Here is a 17,698-nt window from a genome sequence, read left to right as displayed (position 1 = left end):
AAAAAATAGTAGCCCATAGAGTGGTAAAAAAGGCACATAGTGGGGAAACATCGTACACGAATCAGAAAGTCATGTTGCAGCTTAGTAAAACTTTGGTTCGGCCGCATTTGGAGTAATGTGTGCAGTTTTGGTTGCTGCTTGAAAAGTATGTGGAGGTTTTGGAGAGGATGCAAAACAGTTTATCAGAATGCTGCCTGTATTAGAGGGCATTAGCTACAGGGAGAGATTGGACAAACTTGCATTCTTTTCTCTGGAACATCAGAGGTTGAGGCAAGACCTGATAGTGCATAAAATGTTATAAAATTTTGAGGCGCATGGATAGAACAGACAGTCAGAATTTTCCTCCCAGGATGGAAATATTAAAGACAAGAGGACATCGTTTAAGGTGAGAGGGGAAAAGTTGAAAGGAAATATGCTAGGTAAATATTTTTACACAGATGGTGGTGGATGCCTGGAACATGCTGCCAGGAGTGGTGGTGAAAGCAGATATGATCGTGGTGTTTAAGTGGCTTTTAGACAGGTACATGAATTCTCAGGGAATGGATGGATATGGCAAAAGGATTAGTTTAATTTGGCATCATATTTGGCACAGACATCGTGGGTTGAATGCCCTGCTCCTGCACTGTTCCATGTAAACCTATATGTGTTTTACTCCTCAGGCCTCACGGAGAGATCATCACAGACCCCACAGTGAAACCACCGGGATTTGACCTCCATCGCAAGCAATGGCTAACCCTGAACAGGATCCACACACTCCATGCAAGAACAGCCTAAGTGGGGGATGACAGACAGACAGCCCTGCTTGTGACTGCAGATATCCAAACCAGGCCATCCCACACATCCCACGTGAATGACTGCTCACTGAGGCTTTTCCCTGCTGGCATCAAGGACATCCACCCAGCAACTGATAGGAGGAGGGAGGAGGGAGGAGGAGGGGGGGAGGGGGAGGAGGGGGGGAGGGGGAGGAGGGGGGGGAGGAGGGGGAGGGGGAGGAGGAGGAGGGGGAGGAGGAGGAGGGGGAGGAGGAGGAGGGGAAGAAGAAGAAGAAGAAGACAACGACGACTCCTCAGGCCCAAATGAGAACATGAGGCTGACAGTGGCATCTGTCTGAATTTGTTCATCACGTGGACCAGGTATGTAAATGGAACAACAATGCAAATCTGATGAAGTATTTGGTCCAATATGCATACTGGGGGATGGGAGTAGAGACAAATAAAAGAGTGATAGAGAGAAGAGAAAGAGAGATGAACAGTGACAGAGAGTGATATAGAGTGCAGAGAGAGAAAAATTGTAATAGAGTAATATAAAGGTCAGAGATTCAGAGAAATCAAATTCACCAGATTCATAATTCAGATTTATAATTAATACACATAATTAATATCAAACTATCAGACTTCTTCCACTTAATGTGTTTCGTTTAGAATTTTAGATTAATTTGCAGCAATTCTACCTCTTGGCACTTTGACCAGAATTGAACACTTGTATCAGAGATACACACAAACTAATTTCTCTTTCCACATATTGTTTTGATTTCAGCCCCATGAGCTCAAGGCATTGCTGTTGTTGTATCTATATGCACCCAGCCATCTTGCATTAGCTTTCTGCTGTGGCTGCCGTTTAGGCCCTTAATTACTGCTTACCTGTGCCTTCATGCCTCTTTGCTCTTTCATTTCACACCAACAAGCAGAAGAATCTCAAACAAGCAGACATGGTTACAAGATCAGGTGATGGTCATTTAAAGCTTTAGTGCTTAGTAACTTAGCACAGGATGGTGAACCTGTGTTATTGTGGAGGTTAAATTATTGAGTGTATTTAAAGGGAACGTATTGTATCATTGAAAGAATGGGATATTGAGAGTACAGGAAATTAGCAGAGAAGAGGCGTTGATGCCTGGGGCAGATCAGCCTTGGCTGTATTGTAGGATGGGCAGGCTTGAGGGGCTGTGTGGTCTACTTATGCTCTTATTTTCTTATGTTCTTCCTTAGAATGAGTGCCTGCATGAAAGAGGTGTTTATCAGCTGTGAACTAATGAATGGATCCCACTGATTTGTGGGCTGGACAGAGTTATGGCTAAGAGGTGGCGATACCTTTCTCTTTAATGAAGTGTCCGTGTCTGGCTATGTTCCCCTTCACTGTAACTGTGATCCCAAATCACTGACCAGTCCTCTGACAGCCCCTGCTCCTTTGAGCACACCACCGTGGCCTCACATATCCTTTCCATCTATTCCAAGTTTCTCCACAAGATGTCATCACTGCCTCTCTTGTGGGCTGTGCTCTTCCTCAGTGAATCCAGCCTTCACATCAATTCAGTGTGCTCACGCTCCTGCCATCATTGCCCTCTGTTTCTCTCCATCATCATTGCCACCCCTTCCAGCCTGCAACTTCACTCTGATCTCAGCTATCACAGCTGATGCATCCTCTGATCACATTCTCATTTCTGTTCTCTACTTGCATTCCTGTCTCCTCCCACTGTCCAGATCTGGGAAACAACCTCCAATCCCTCACCTTGGAATTTTCAGCTGTCGGGCTTTAGGCCCAGTATTGATCAGCTACTCATCTATCCGATGGCCTACCTCAGTGGTCGGTCCCTTGGTTCCACTCCAGTTCTGTAGACACAGATGAAGTCTGTGTTGGATCTGCAGTCTCAGCCACAGTGTAGACACAAAACGCTGGAGAGAAGGAATGGGTGAAGAAGGGTCTCGACCCGAAATGTTAGTCTGAAGAAGGGTTTCGACCCAAAACGTCATCCATTCCTTCGATCCAGAGATGCTGCCTGACCCGCTGAGTTACTCCAGCATTTTGTGTTTACCTTCGATTTAAACCAGCACCTGCAGTTTTTTTCCTCCTCCGCCACAGTGTGGCAGCAGCTGCTGGTCAGGGAGGGTAAACTGCTTGCTCACATTCTTGTGCTTCTTCCACAATGTTCCTTTTGCCTCCATGTGCACCTGACACAGAGTTTCAATGTTCTGAGTGCTCCTCCTCCAATTTGATGTGTCACAGACCAAGGGGTTCTCAGTCACTGAGCATGATGTCGGGAGGGCTTTGAGAACATCCTTGATGCATTGCTCCAACCTAATAACTTCTTGCCAAGGCAAAACTCTAAATGCTGGAGTAACTCAGTAGGTCATGCAGCATCTGTGGAGAACATGGATAGGTGATGTTTTGAGACCTTTCTTTAGATTTGAGACTGAAGAAAGTTCCCGACTGAAACATCACCTATCCATGTTGTCCACAGATGCTGTCACTCCAGCGTTTATTGTACTTATATCAACCAGTTACTCCAGCGTTTTGCATTTTGCTCAAGGTTCCAGTATCTACAGTTGCGTGTGCATCTGGTTTGGTAGGTCACTGTCAGGCCAATGTGCCCCGGCCTTTGTAACTGGTTGAGTGCAATCAGAGGTGGATGCTGAGGATGTTGACTGGGAGTGGACAATGTGTTGGTTTGCTTACTCTTCCAAACAAATTTCCATCAATTTCAATCTACCTTTGATCTCACTCTCTTGAACCTCACCTTAACCCATGGACCTCTCCACACCCCTGTCCAGTTTATTCTATTCCAACTAATAGGACGTCATCCATTCCTTCTATCCAGAGATGCTGCCTGGCCCGCTGAGTTACTCCAGCACTTTATGTCTACCTTCGATTTAAACCAGCACCTGCAGTTTTTTTCCTCCTCCGCCACAGTGTGGCAGCAGCTGCTGGTCAGGGAGGGTAAACTGCTTGCTCACATTCTTGTGCTTCTTCCACAATGTTCCTTTTCAATGTACAATGCACAGCTGCTACTGTGAAAAGTTCCCTTTCCCTGACCATCCTGCCCTGAATAAAATTACACTCTTAACCCCACTGAACTTACTTATTTTTCACCCCATTTGCAAACTCCCTTTCTGAACTGAAATTATTTAATTGCATCGTCACTTGATTCATGTCCGTCTTTCCATCAACTCTCTGATCAAATGACTCTAATCTGATTTCTGGCTCAAGTAGTATTTATTAAAACCATAAATACCATTCTGTGCAAGCTAAGCAGTGACAGACAGTTGATTTACTTCCCATCTTATCTGCAGGCACAACTGATGCCCATCCGCAAACAGTCCCTCTCCTCCGGTGTCCTATTAGAATGTGAGCCACCTCCCTTTCATTCTCTCTTTGTTTCTCTCACTCCATTCCTTGCTCTCTTTCTCTCGTACTCTCTCTGCCTAACAGCATCTCTTGCTTATTTAGAGCATCTGGTGAATCACCAGGAATGACTTCTCTGCCCATTCCAGCACAGTGTAGACACAAAACGCTGGAGTTATCTCGGGAGAGAAGGAATGGGTGAAGAATCTCTCTTCAGCCACTCTTCAGCTGCATGGTACTCTTTAGTATAGTGAAGCCATCTGTAACAGTTGAAATAAGAATTTTTTGATGATGTGACAAGTAAAATGGATGAAGGAGAGCCATTGTATCTAGACTTTCAGAAAGCCTTTGATAAGGTACCACACGGGAGGACGGTGAGCAAAATTAGAGCACATGGTATTGGGGGTAGGATGTTGGCATGGATAGAGAATTGGTTGGCAGACAGGAAGCAAAGAGTAGGAATAAACGGGTCCTTTTCAGAATGGCAGGCAGTGGCGAGTGGAGTGCCGCAAGGCTCAGTGTTGGGGCCGCAACTATTTACAATATATATTAATGATTTTGATGATGGAATTAGAAGCAACACTGGCAAGTTTGCAGATGACACAAAGCTGGGTGGCAGTGTGAACGACGAAGAGGATGTTAGGAAGTTCAGCTTTAATTCAGCTTTAACTCAGGAAACAATCTTTATTTTTCATCGAGACATATTATAACCTTATAATATTCAACGCTGAGTTTAAAGTCCCTCATTGATTCTGAAAAAATCACTAAGTGCTGGAGTAAGTCAGTGGGTCAGGCAGCATTTCTGGAGAACATGGATAGGCAACGTTTCGGGTTGGGACTCTTCTTAACACCCAAGAAGGGTCAGTCTTCATACTCAGTCTGAAGAAGGGAAACAAACTGAAACATCATCTATCCATGTGTTATAGACATGCCGCCTGACCTGCTGAGTTCCACCAGCATTTTATGGGGTTTTTTTGTAAACCAGCAACTGCAGTTCCTTGTGTCTTCATTGATTCTGAACATAGGACATTAGAAAATATCTATATGTGCACCTCACTTTAATATCCTCTTTCCCTCATTTCCTCACTCTCTCTCTTCTCTATCTGCCTGACAGCATATCAGATTTGTCACACTGCTTACCTGAATTCCAAAACTGTGTACATAATTGCAAATCTGACAGTTTTTGGAAGTACATCTATACTGTGAGCACCAGAATAAAAAACAATATACACAATTTTTTGATGATAGTCTATGTTAAAGCCACTTCCCTATTTATATCTTGGGTAAGCTTGTCTCTACTTCAAGAACCAAGGTCGTTGGAGGCATGTTTCTATCTGGTGGCTATGAAATCTGCTACAGAAGAACCTTTTCTGGGCTAATAATTCTTAAGTCAGTCTGAAGAAGGGTCTCGACCCAAAACGTCACCCATTCCTTCTCTTCAGAGATGTTGCCTGTCCCGCTGAGTAACTCCAGCATTTTGTGTCTATCTTCAGTTTAAACCAGCATCTGCCTACACCAATGAAACTGTGGTTTCATCCGTTAGTCACAGCAAGATGCCGAGGTTGGAGGCTTGGCCGGGTTTGCTGAGTATTTGCAGCATCTTCTAATTCGGTGTCAGATTTCCAGCATCGGCAGGTTTATTACATTTTTATTTACAGTAATTTCACATATTGCAATGGGAAGCAGAGAAAGGGAAACTGGCTTTATAATTCTCTTCCAAAGATGTAAAATTGTGGAATTATGTGTTTTATTACTGGAAAAATAATGCAAAGCTCTTGCTTTTTCCTTCTGGTCCACAGTCAGTTCACTCGCCCAATCTTCATCTTTCATGAAATGTTCCTCGCGCTTATCTATTCTGTGCTTAAGGAAAACTTTAAAGCAACTCTCCACATCATATAATCACTCTTTGGCCAATGTAACAAGGTTCTGGTATAAAGCATGAACCTTAACATATCCAAATAATACAACCAGGAGTTGTGAATCTGAAATCCATCTGTACCAAATGACCAGAGTCTGAAGAAGGGTCCCAACCTGAAATGTCACCTATCCATGTTCTCCAGAGATGCTGTCTGACCCTCTGAGTTACTCCAGCACTTTGTGTATTTTGTACCAAAAGCCCATTTGCTTCTGTCGATGGGCATGTCTTGGTGCTTCTCAATGCCCAGGGAGTTTTATGCCAGGAGGAGCTGAGAGCATCTTGCTCCACCAGCGTTTTCACTGCCACTGACTTCTGAACTCCCTACTGTTGCTGTTGTTTGAAGCTGATGCTGCTGCACTCACCAGTCTGGCCAACCATGTCCAGCTTCAGAAGAGCTCAAACATCAACCACAACCAAATTCACTCAATAACCAGAGAAACATGCTTAATTGTTTTTTGTCCAAAGAGTTTGTGAGCATGGCTGCCCACATTTTTGCTTCATTGCATACTTTCAAACATCAGCGTTGCTTTGATAAATGCATTCTTCTGATCAAGAAAACCAGCACTTATTTGGTGATGGCTTGTGCCAGTAGAGCATAACAGCACCCCTCAAAGGTTAAACAACATTATTTCGTTTTCCAGCCTCGTAACACGTCTGTTTATTAAAGATGCAGGAAGGAACTGCAGATGCTGGTTTAGACTGAAGTTAGACACAAAAAGCTGGAGTAACTCAGCAGGACAGGCAGCATCACTGAAGATAAGGAACGGGTGACGTTTTGGGTCGAGACCCTTCTTCAGACCTTATTAAAGATACTCGCACCATTTTGTCTCCAATCTTTGATGAAAACCCATTGCATCTGGCGTGTCGTCACATCTTGTAGATTTCCAATTGACTCAAAAATGTAATCTTCGCCGTTGCAGACATATCAAAATGCACTGACTGTTTGCATCGTACAGTTTTGGAAGATTCGTCTTGTATGACGCTGAAAGAAATGCCAGTGACCAATTCATTTTTGATCTGTGTAATGGCAGTTAAATCCAATAAAACGTAATTTTGACAATGATTCGATACACAAGTGGCACTTTTCAGCACATTAGCCATCCTTTCTTGCCTAAAGCAGTCCCAGCGAGTCAAGTATCTCCAAGAAAATTATTTAATCGAGTACGCAAAGTGGTCATCCAACGTACAATACGGGTCAGGAAGCGAGCGATACACCATCGCTTTTACTCACTTTCCATTACCTTGTGTTTGGTGCGCTTCATCTACTTATCATCAATCCACGTGGAGTTCTCTTGCATTAGAAGTAGCTGCTGCACTCACCACCATTTTGGGTTGTTGGTTTCTTGCAGACTTTCGTGTTTCTTTGGGTACTTTTACATTTGCCTATTAAATTTCATGAAAACATACTAGTCTTTCACTTGTTTTCCAGAATATTAAAGCCAAGAACCTGCTTTGGGTATATCATAGCATCCTTCATTGATACAACAAGATTTCTAGTCCAAGGTTTGTTGGAATATCTACTCAACAGTGCTTGATAGAGTCTGTGTTTCACAAAACGCAAGAACGTTCTATGCTAAAAGGGCAATCGAGGATGGGAATTTGAGATGACTTCGATACGTGCAAGTTGTGTTGTGGTAATTGTTGTGAGCTTCATTCCCTCACTGAAGCTGCAGTTGAAAAACTGCCTTCTGTTGAAACATGTTTTTGTTTTCTTCAGTGGAAAATCCAGACTCGTGTTACAGTGATGGCAGAATCTGAGATATATTTTTATAGGATTTTCCTTGGTTCATTATATTGATTATTTTTCTTTGGTTTGCTTTTATTCCTGCTTCAACACCACAGCTGAATTCTGCCATTAATGTACCACGAATACTCATGCATTCCTTAACATCATGGGAGGAATGTGAGCAAACCTATTTTGCACACATCCATAACTGCATGTTATAAGAAAGTACATTTACTAGTTTATGAATTCCAGTGACAGAAAGCACAATAGAAAACAGGGACTTGGACCCATGCAATCTCCCATCCCTATGGAGCAGATGGAGGTGAGCCATCTTCTGGAACTATCAGAGTCCTTCTGGTGAAGGTAGTTTAAAAACATCAGTTATGAGAAAACTGAATGATTGCTGGCCTATTTCAGGGGGCATTTATTTGTCAGCCACATCGGTACAAGTCTGGAATCACATTCAGGCCAGACTGGGTAAGGTCAACAGATTTCCCTACAGCCAACAATGGATCATTGTGAGCTCCACTTTTCCTTGATCATCGTTACTTTTTTGCATATCTTTCATTAATTTGTTCTATATCACTCTATATCACCATTTATATCTCTCGTTTTCCTTTCCCCTGACTCTCAGCCTGAAGAAGGGTCTCGACCCGAAACGTCACCTATTCCTTTCCGCCAGTGATGCTGCCTGACCCTCTGAGTTACTGCAGCTTTTTGTGTCTATCATCGGTTTAAACCAGCATCTGCAGTTCCTTCCTACAGATGTCCTCCCATGATGAACATTGGTATACTGGATGGTGGTTTACTGCTCACACAGGCTTATTGTGGAGCAACCATTCAGACCCATTACCAGCTCTTTCCACTGAGCACTGTTATTCCGCACATGCCTCTTGAATGCCATCTTGAAAATCCTGATTGACTCTGTCTCTACACTTGTCAGCAATGAATTCCAAATCATTTTTACTTCTAAATGTCTCTGATGATGGAGAATATTTAGAAAAAGTAGTAAAAAGGGAAGTAAAGTATTAAGTAAAATATGCAAAATAGTAACATATATCACTTTAAATTTAAACAGTAATATTTATGATAAAGTCAATAAAAAACACTAACCTTTGCATGTGGCTGGGCGATCCTCTAATAAACGGAGCAATGGTGGATGCGCACTCAGATCATGGAGGATGCGCACTCAGATAAACGGAGCAATGGTGGATGCGCACTCAGATCATGGAGGATGCGCACTCAGATAAACGGAGCAATGGTGGATGCGCACTCAGATCATGGAGGATGCGCACTCAGATAAACGGAGCCATGGTGGATGCGCACTCAGATCCGCATCTCAGAATGCTACAGAACGTTGCATGACTGAACAGTGAGCCACATATCAGAGATGGCCACAGTTAGCTACAATGAGCAGGTGCAGAATTCGGCTGTTTGCCTATATTACCGATAACCAATGATTCTCAATGTTACTGCCACCAGGCCATCCATGGTGGCTGTTGTTCATTAAGAAAGACACAACAGGAAATGAATGCCCGATACGTAGGCAGAGAGCAAGAGAAAGACAGCGACGCTAAGGGATAACTAATAGATAGAGGGAAAAAGCAGAGCTCTTCGCAGAGAGTAGAAAATATAGACAGAAGCAGAGAGGGGGAGAGAGATCAGTGTGTTGGCAGCTTCAAAATACCAAATGCCATTGCTAATAAGATTCATCACAGATACATCACTGCAAGGCCTTATTAGTGCTGTGTTATAACCTTGTTAGTCACACAAGTCCAAAAATGCACCCCATGTACAACAATAACAAGCTCAGCGTTGCAACAACAGGCATAAAAATATAGGAATACACTGATGGAAAGGACCTACTGAATCATGCACGAAATCCATTGTATCGCGCACATCCTGAAACATGTTCCGGTATGACATGAAGAGGTCACCACTTTTAAAGCCTGCTTGACATCTGCAAGAGAAACAAGACAAAAATTTAGAATCAACGTCACACTTGTAAATTGAAGTGTTTTGTTTATCAGTGACCATTCATTACAAAGTCTGCAAAATACTAACATCCAGCTCCTTAAGGGCCTGTCCCACTTTGGCGATTTTTTAGGCGACTGTCGGCGACCGTCCAAGTCGTAGCAGGTCACTGAAAAACCAGCGACTGGACCCCCCCTACGACAATGTCTACGACAAGCTACAACAACCTACCACCTAGTCGATGTCAAGCTATGGCAAGGCACCGACAATGTCAGTAACCCAATCATGTGACTTAGGACGTCCACTACGATCGCGCCTACGACAACCTAGGACCATGCAGGCAACAACCTAAGACAACAGAAGTCAACCTACCTCTACCCACGACAAGCTACGACAAGCTACGACCCTGTCGGTGACAACTGAAGAAGATTCATGTCATTTTGGCCTCCGGTTTTGACCCGGTACCTGTCGCCGGTTGACGTAGGTAGTCGCCAATGGAATTCATCGAAGTCAGCACCGACAACAACCTACATCACCTGGCGACAACCTACGACAGCACCTACGTCAGGAGACGTCAAGCTACGCTCATTGGCGTCAAACCAACTGTCGCCGAAATTTTTTAAACATTTCAAGATCCAGCAGATGGTGGAAAGATGGTGGAAAGATGGTCCACTTATAGGTGGTGGAAAGACCTCGAGGCATATTGAGATGTGTCATCAGCTTCAGGATATCCAGTCCCCCACCTTCTCTTGAACCAACAGAGTGTGTATGGCTGGTCTGGATGAATTTATGGTCAATGAAGATCCTCAGAATGTTCCTTGTCATTATCAGCCCTTGTTCAAATATTTTGTAGGTGTTGATGCATGAAAGCTGAAGAGTTGCAAATATAATTGAATTTTAAATAAAAAGCAGTGAACATCTCAACTTCTAACCCAATGATGAAACGATGAGCATGGAATAAGAAGCACAGTGACCAACATGAAATTAAGGGTTGGACTGAAAGGGAGATTTGGAGTTTAAAATTCCATAAAATGAAAATTGGTTTCATGAACCTAGATACTGTCACTGAGAGAAAGTAAAGGAGAGGGGTAAGATGTAATTAGTGGAGCCCAGGATCAATCGTGTCGGCACAACCTGTACCTCTTTACCCATGGACCCAACATCTGAGTTTTAGGAACATCACCTCGGACCATACACGCTTGGTGGGACGGACTGAAGCCGGTACAGTATGTTAGTGTGAGGGGTGTTCATTGTAGGAATACTGAGGGAAACTTTAAATCTCTCGGAGATGGCGAATCCTACAATGAGTATGATTCACAGTTATAGTTTTAGGACAATAAAGCCTCAGAGATCAATAAAAACAAATAAAGAAGAGCACATTCATAGAACCCCCTTTGAGAAATGGTTGCAGCAATAAAAAGGAAAAGGTTAACGTGGAGGAATGTGGATTTGTACCTGCTGTATTCTGAGCAATTGATGAAGAAATCTACGAGACAGGCATACAGGTAGGTTTCTGCAAAGGAAAAATTAATATTCAAACACCAATTGGACAGACTTCAAGCAACTTCAATCATGCTGGAGATCCAAGAGCCAATACCTTTACCAAGCAATTGTTCTGATTGCATCAACATGTTCTCCACATTCATACAGATGATTTGAACTGGCAGCGACATAATCCATCCTGAGACGGTGAAAATTCACTCAGAGTAGATTATAATTTCCAGTCACACTCATGACAATGAGTGAAATCTACCATATTTGATTTGCAATTGCATCTAGGAAATTTAAATAGCTGCTTCAAGTTTTATTTCTTAGTAATAAAAATAAATGATAAAAAGACTTAAACATTAAAAATGCTGGAAAAATCCAGGAAGCATTTGTGCAAAAAGAAACAGAGTTTTGCTTTCAGTTTGAAGACTTTCATCAGAACTGGAAAAGTGAGAAAATAAGTTAATTTCCCAGTTCAGGTGAAGAGTCTTGACCTGAAACCTTTTTTTGTTAATCCTGTTTCTATTACCACACATGCTGCCTGACCTTCTAATTTTTTCCAGCATTTACTGTTTTTATTTCCAGTTTCTGGTATCTGCAGGTTTTCTTCCTGATTTTCAAGCCTTAAAACTTAAAAGGAAACAAAATAAACAATAAAAAGCACAAGAAATAAATCAGGCAGCATCTGTGGAAAGAGAAACTGAGTTCACATTTCCTCCAGAAATCCTCCCACAGACCCTTTCAGTGGGTTCACGTTCCTGTTGGGTGTCTCAGCAAACAAAATATGATCCCCTGTGCTACTTACAAGATGGCAGATGTTCAGACCTACCAGCAAGGTTAAAAAGAGTGTTCAGGATGTAAAACCGTTCTATGTCATCTCTTTGGATAAACTTGTTGGAGTATTGCTCAAGAATCTCTGACCTGAGGGAAAAAAATGACGAGAGGTTGATCTGAGAAAGGTCAAGTCATCGAGTCAAAGATTCATACAGTTATACAGCATAGAAACAAGCTTTTTAGTCTAACTTGTCCATGTTAACCAAGGTGTCTTCCTGAGTTAGTTTCATTTGCCTGCATTTGGCCCATATCCCTTTAAACCTTCCTATCCCTATGTCTATCCATGTACCCGTCCAACTGTACCTTACATGCTGTAATCCCCTCCGCATTTACCACTTCCTCGGGCAGATCGTTCCGTATTCCTACCATCCCAAAAACCTTTCCTCTCAGGTCTCCTTTTCCCCCTCTAACCTTAAACCTAACACCTCAACTTTTAGACTCCCCTACCCTAGGAAAAAAACCGTGACGATCTATTTTGTCTTTGTTCCTCATGATTTTATTAATCTCTATAAGGTTACCCCTCCGCTTCCTTTGCTCCAGGGAAAACAGTCCCAATCTATCCAGTCTCTCCTTGTATCTCAAGCTCTGAAGAAGGGTTTCGACCCGAAACGTCACCCATTCCTTCTCTCCCGAGATGCTGCCTGACCTGCTGAGTTACTCCAGCATTTTGTGAATAAATCAAGCTCTCCTGCCCTGGCAACATCCTTGTGACTCTTTCCTGCATCCTCTCAAACTTAATCACATCTTTCCTGTAGTAAGGTGACCAGAACTGCGGTCTCAACAAACTCTCGTACACCTCTTATACGCAATGACCCATCCAATGAATATAATCATGCCATCGGCCTACTTTACCATTCTGTGTTACCTGCATCATCGCTTTCAGGGAACTACGTTAGTTCTCCCTGCTCTACAACATTCCCCAGGATACTGAGAATTACTGTGTATATATTTCCCTTGGTCAACTTCCCAAAATGCATCAATTTGCACTTTTCTGAGTTCTGTCATTCCTTTTCCCACTTTCCGTGTTGATCTTGCAGCCTTAATCAACCTTCTTCACTGTCTACTGAGGGCGGCACGGTCGTACAGCGGTAAAGTTACTGCTTTACAGCGCTAGAGACCAGGGTTTTATCCTGATTACGGGTGTTGTCTGTACTGAGTTTGTACGTTCCCCCTGTGACCTGTGTGGGTTTTCTCCGGGAGCTCCGGTTTCCTCCCACACTCCAAAGACGGGTTTGTAGACTAATTGGCTTGATAAAATTGTAAATTGTCCGTAGTGTGTGTGGGATGGTGTTAGTGTGTGAGAATTGCAGGTCGGCATGGACTCGGGGTGCTGAAGGATCTATTTCCGTGCTGTATCTCTAAATTAAACTAAATGTGTACGAAAAAACTGCAGATGCTGGTTTAAATTGAAGGTAGACACAAAATGCTGGAGTAACTCAGCGGGACAGGCATCTACATAAACTAAACTAATTTTGGTGTCACCTGCAAACTTACTGAACAATATTGAACCCAGCACTGATAACAGCAACACATCACCAGTCATAGACATCCAGTCTGAAGAACCTCCACTACCATTCTCTAAACACTTTCCACTGACCCGGTTTTATTTCCAATTGGTTAGAATTCCTGGATATTCCTGGATCCCATGTGATCTAAGCTTCCAGACCAGCCTACCATGCAGGACCATATCACAGGCCTTACTAACGTCGAGATAGATAAAGTCTACTATCCTGCCCTTGTCAATCCTCTGAGTCACTCTTCAAAACATTCATTCATTCGTGAGACACAAGTCATGTTGACTATCCCTAATCAGTTCTTACCTTTCCAAATGCAGATTGATCCTGTCTCTCAGAATCCCTTCCAGTATCTTTCCCACTGCTGATGTTAATCTAATCGGCCTGAGGTTCCATGGCTTCCCCTTGCAGCCCTTCTTAAAGAAACATTTGCCATGCTCCAGTCCTGTGGTGCCTCACGCATGGCCACGGTAGATACACGGTAATAAACATTTGCCATGCCCCAGTCCTGTAGTGCCTCACGCATGGCCACGGTAGTAGATACACTGATCTCTGGGTCCCCAGCACTTTCTTCCCTTGCTTCTCTCAACATTTCAGGATATTCCTGGTCAGGCCTGGGAATTTATCCAACTTTATGCCCCAACATCCCCAACACTTCCTCTTCATATTGCCGATATGTTTCAGGACATTACTATTCCTTTCACTGCACTCACTAACTTCCATGACTTTCTCCACAGTAAATACAGACGTAGAGTTTTAATTTAAGATCTCAGCCATCTCTTGTGGCTCTGCACATAGAAAATCACTCTGATGCTTAGGGGGAAAGAATCTCTCCCTAGTTACTCTATTGCTTTTCATACAGAGTCATAGAGTGATGCAGTGTGGAAACAGGCCCTTCGGCCCAACTTGCCCACACCGGCCCAGTTACGCTAGTCCCACCTGCCCGCATTTGGTCCATATCCCTCCAAACCTGTCCTATCCATGTACCTCTCTAACTGTTTCTTAAATGTTGGGATAGTCCCTGTCTCAACTATCTCTTCTGGTCACCCGCCACCCTTTGTGTGAAAAAGTCACAACTCAGATTTCTAATAAATCTTTTCCCCTTCACCTTACATATATACTTATGGAATTCTTGAGAAAACGTGAAACACTGGAAAAAGGTAACAAATTATGCCGCATTCAAACAATATATATAGCAGTCCCAGTCAATGCTGGGGAAGTTAAAATTACTACTTCAACAACAGCCATATTATTCTAACAATCTCTCAATAAATTTGCTTCTCTAATTCCCGCTGACTATTGAGGGACCTTAAGTACACTGTTTGATCTTCCAGGGATATCCTTGTTAAGTACTACCGTGATGCTCTCCCTGATCAAGTACATAGCTCCCCCATCTCTCCTAACTCTACCTCTATCATGCCTGTAGCGTCTTTGCCCTGGAACATTGAGCCATCGGCCTTGGCCCTCGCTCAACAATGTTTCTGTAATAGCTATACACGGGCATCAGAGGGAAGGCTGGGCTTGACTAGAATCAGTGAAGGTTTCCAAAGAAACTGTCAAAGGGATTTTGAAAGTGGAGGATAAAATATCATAAATTGAAGAACTTAGGTATAAAATTATAAAATCCATCAAACAGTGTAATCGAAGATTCAATCCACATTGCGGTGAAGATACCATGAGAGGCAGTTGAGTAACAGAGGAGCATTTAGCTGGAGATGTTTAAGTGTTGGTGCAAGTTGGGTTGACCCTGTAAACAATGGCAATATTGCACAAAAGGAGGTCAAAGGGAGCCTTGAGGACAAGGATGATGATAATACATGTGCTGGAGTTCCAGGGAACTGGCAGTTTAATTAAAGGGAGACTTAGGTGGTCGATAAGGAAAATGTTCGAGAAATTAATTCTTCAGTTTGTTGTGGACATGTATAATTGGTTGCCACAGCAATGAAAAGGAGATAGATGTCAGGGTCTGCCAGACTGATCAGAATGGGCTTGTCATTCTCACAAAGTGAGCTGATAAAGTTCAGCAACTAAAAATGTCAATTAAAAAAGTCACATGAGACTTGCTGGAGTAACTCAGCGGGACAGGTAGCATCTCTGGAGAGAAGGAATTGGTGATGTTTCGGCTCGAGACCCTTCTTCAGACTCAGACTTCTTCGGGTGTTCAGTCTCGACCTGAAACATCACCCATTCCTTCTCTCCAGAGATGCTGCCTGTCCTGCTGAGTTACTCCAGCATTTTATGTCTATCATGTAGCGACCATAGAGATTAGTCCTGGGAGTCGAACCCTCAGATTGGCCAGCAAGGTCACGTGTGGGTGCGACCGTAGGGATTGGTCCAGGGAGTTGAGCCCGCTGATTGGACAGCGACGTCACGTGTGGTTTTAGCGCCCAAAACCAGTTAGGAGAGTTCTTCGAAGTGAACAGTTAGAATTAATGGTTGTCTGTAATCTCGTTCGTTATACTTTGTAATCGAATGTTGCTGTCGCAATAAACTTCTTTAACAAAGAACGAGCCTCCAGACTCGCCATATTGGTGACCCCGACGTGATCCAGCCGATCACCTACCATGGGTGAACAAGGCGCCTCGTCTTCGGTTCCTACGCCCGGCGCACCGCAGCTAAACGCGGTCAGCGTTCACCTTCCGCCGTTTTGGGCACATCAACCACAATCTTGGTTTGTCCATGCCGAAGCTCAGTTTCACCTAAGAAACATCTCGACGGACGAGACAAAGTACTATTACCTCGTCAGCGCTCTACCGCCGGAGACGACCGCGCGGGTGATGCGGTTCATCATCGCCACTCCTGCAGACGGCAAGTACGAGGCACTGAAGGTACTCTTGTTACGAACCTTCGTATTCAGTAGGCATGACCGAGCTAAGAGGCTTATGCACCTACCGGATCTCGGAGATCGGCTGCCGTCCGTTCTCATGGCCGAAATGTTGGCGCTAGCAGGTGAACACACGGATTGCCTCATGTTCGAGCAGGCATTCCGAGAGCAGCTTCCCGAAGATGTCAAGCTCATGCTCACGGATTGTTCTTTTAAGGACCCCGTGGCATATGCGGAGAAAGCTGATGCGCTTATGGCATCCAAATCAAAAAGAAACAGTTCGATCAACAAGGTCTCAGCATCAGCGGGCGGGCCGCAGCGGCACCAATTTCTCCAAAAGTCCGCCAAAAGGATCCGCACAAGCGCGGCTGGTGTCATTACCATCTACGATGGGGTGGAGAAGCCCGCAACTGCCGCTCACCTTGCACCTTCTCGGGAAATGCCTCGGCCGATCGTACATAGAGGCGGTCGCGATTGGCCAGAACCGACGCCTCTACGTCCGAGATCGATTCACGGACACAGAATTTTTGGTTGACACGGGAGCCATAGTCAGCATCGTGCCGCCGACCGACCTCGAAACCCGATCGGGTAAGAAAGGGCCTACCCTCAGCGCGGTTAACTGCAGCCCCATCCGCACGTACGGTACGCGGACAATGTCTCTGGCTTTCGGCACCCGCACGTATGAATGGCCATTCATCATCGCGGAAGTCGGTCAGGCGATCCTGGGCGCAGATTTCCTCTGGGCCTTTTCACTAGTCCCCGATGTTCACGGTAACGGCCTTCGACCCTCCGCCAGCAGCGATGAGCCCGCCGCTCCACTGGCCGCCACCCCGCCCAGCCTGGCTGTCCAGGCCGTCGTCACGGCCCCCGACCCGTATGCTGCAGTCCTGGCGGAGTTTCCGGAGCTGCTCATTCAGCGGTTCGACGCCCCTTCTGCCCGGCACGGCGTGGTCCACCGCATCCGCACCGAGGGACCCCCCGTCTTCGCTCGGGCCAGGAGGTTACCGCCCGACAAACTGGTGGTGGCGCGGGCAGAATTCCGGAAGATGGAACAAATGGGCATTGTCCGTCAGTCCGACAGCCCGTGGGCCTCTCCGTTGCATATGGTCTCCAAAGCATCTGGGGGGTGGAGACCATGAGGCAATTACCGGCGCCTCAATGCCGTCACCACGGCCGACCGCTACCCCATACCGCACCTCCAAGACTTCTCGTCTGGGCTGGAAGGTGCCGTGGTTTTCTCCAAAATCGATTTGGTGCGGGGCTACCACCAGATCCCTGTGTGCCCGGAGGACATACCAAAGACT

General features: G+C 44.6%; 1 protein-coding gene across 1 annotated transcript in view; it reads right to left on the bottom strand.

Annotated features, from left to right (window-relative positions):
• The window catches only part of LOC144610248 (cytosolic purine 5'-nucleotidase-like), a 163,568-nt gene that overhangs the window by 40,651 nt on the left and 105,219 nt on the right, over positions 1 to 17,698 (bottom strand). The window contains exons 8-10 of the mRNA XM_078428840.1: positions 12,052 to 12,143; positions 11,190 to 11,247; positions 9,627 to 9,720 (exon numbers count right to left, since the gene is read on the bottom strand). Of these exons, the coding sequence (XP_078284966.1) occupies positions 9,627 to 9,720; positions 11,190 to 11,247; positions 12,052 to 12,143 (244 nt within the window). The remainder of the gene's footprint in view (positions 1 to 9,626; positions 9,721 to 11,189; positions 11,248 to 12,051; positions 12,144 to 17,698) is intronic.

The sequence above is a fragment of the Rhinoraja longicauda genome, chromosome 36 (assembly GCF_053455715.1).
Source record: "Rhinoraja longicauda isolate Sanriku21f chromosome 36, sRhiLon1.1, whole genome shotgun sequence".
Lineage (NCBI taxonomy): Eukaryota > Metazoa > Chordata > Chondrichthyes > Rajiformes > Arhynchobatidae > Rhinoraja > Rhinoraja longicauda.
The sequence above is the reverse complement of the archived record's forward strand: the minus strand, read 5'-3'. Positions and strand labels throughout refer to the sequence as shown.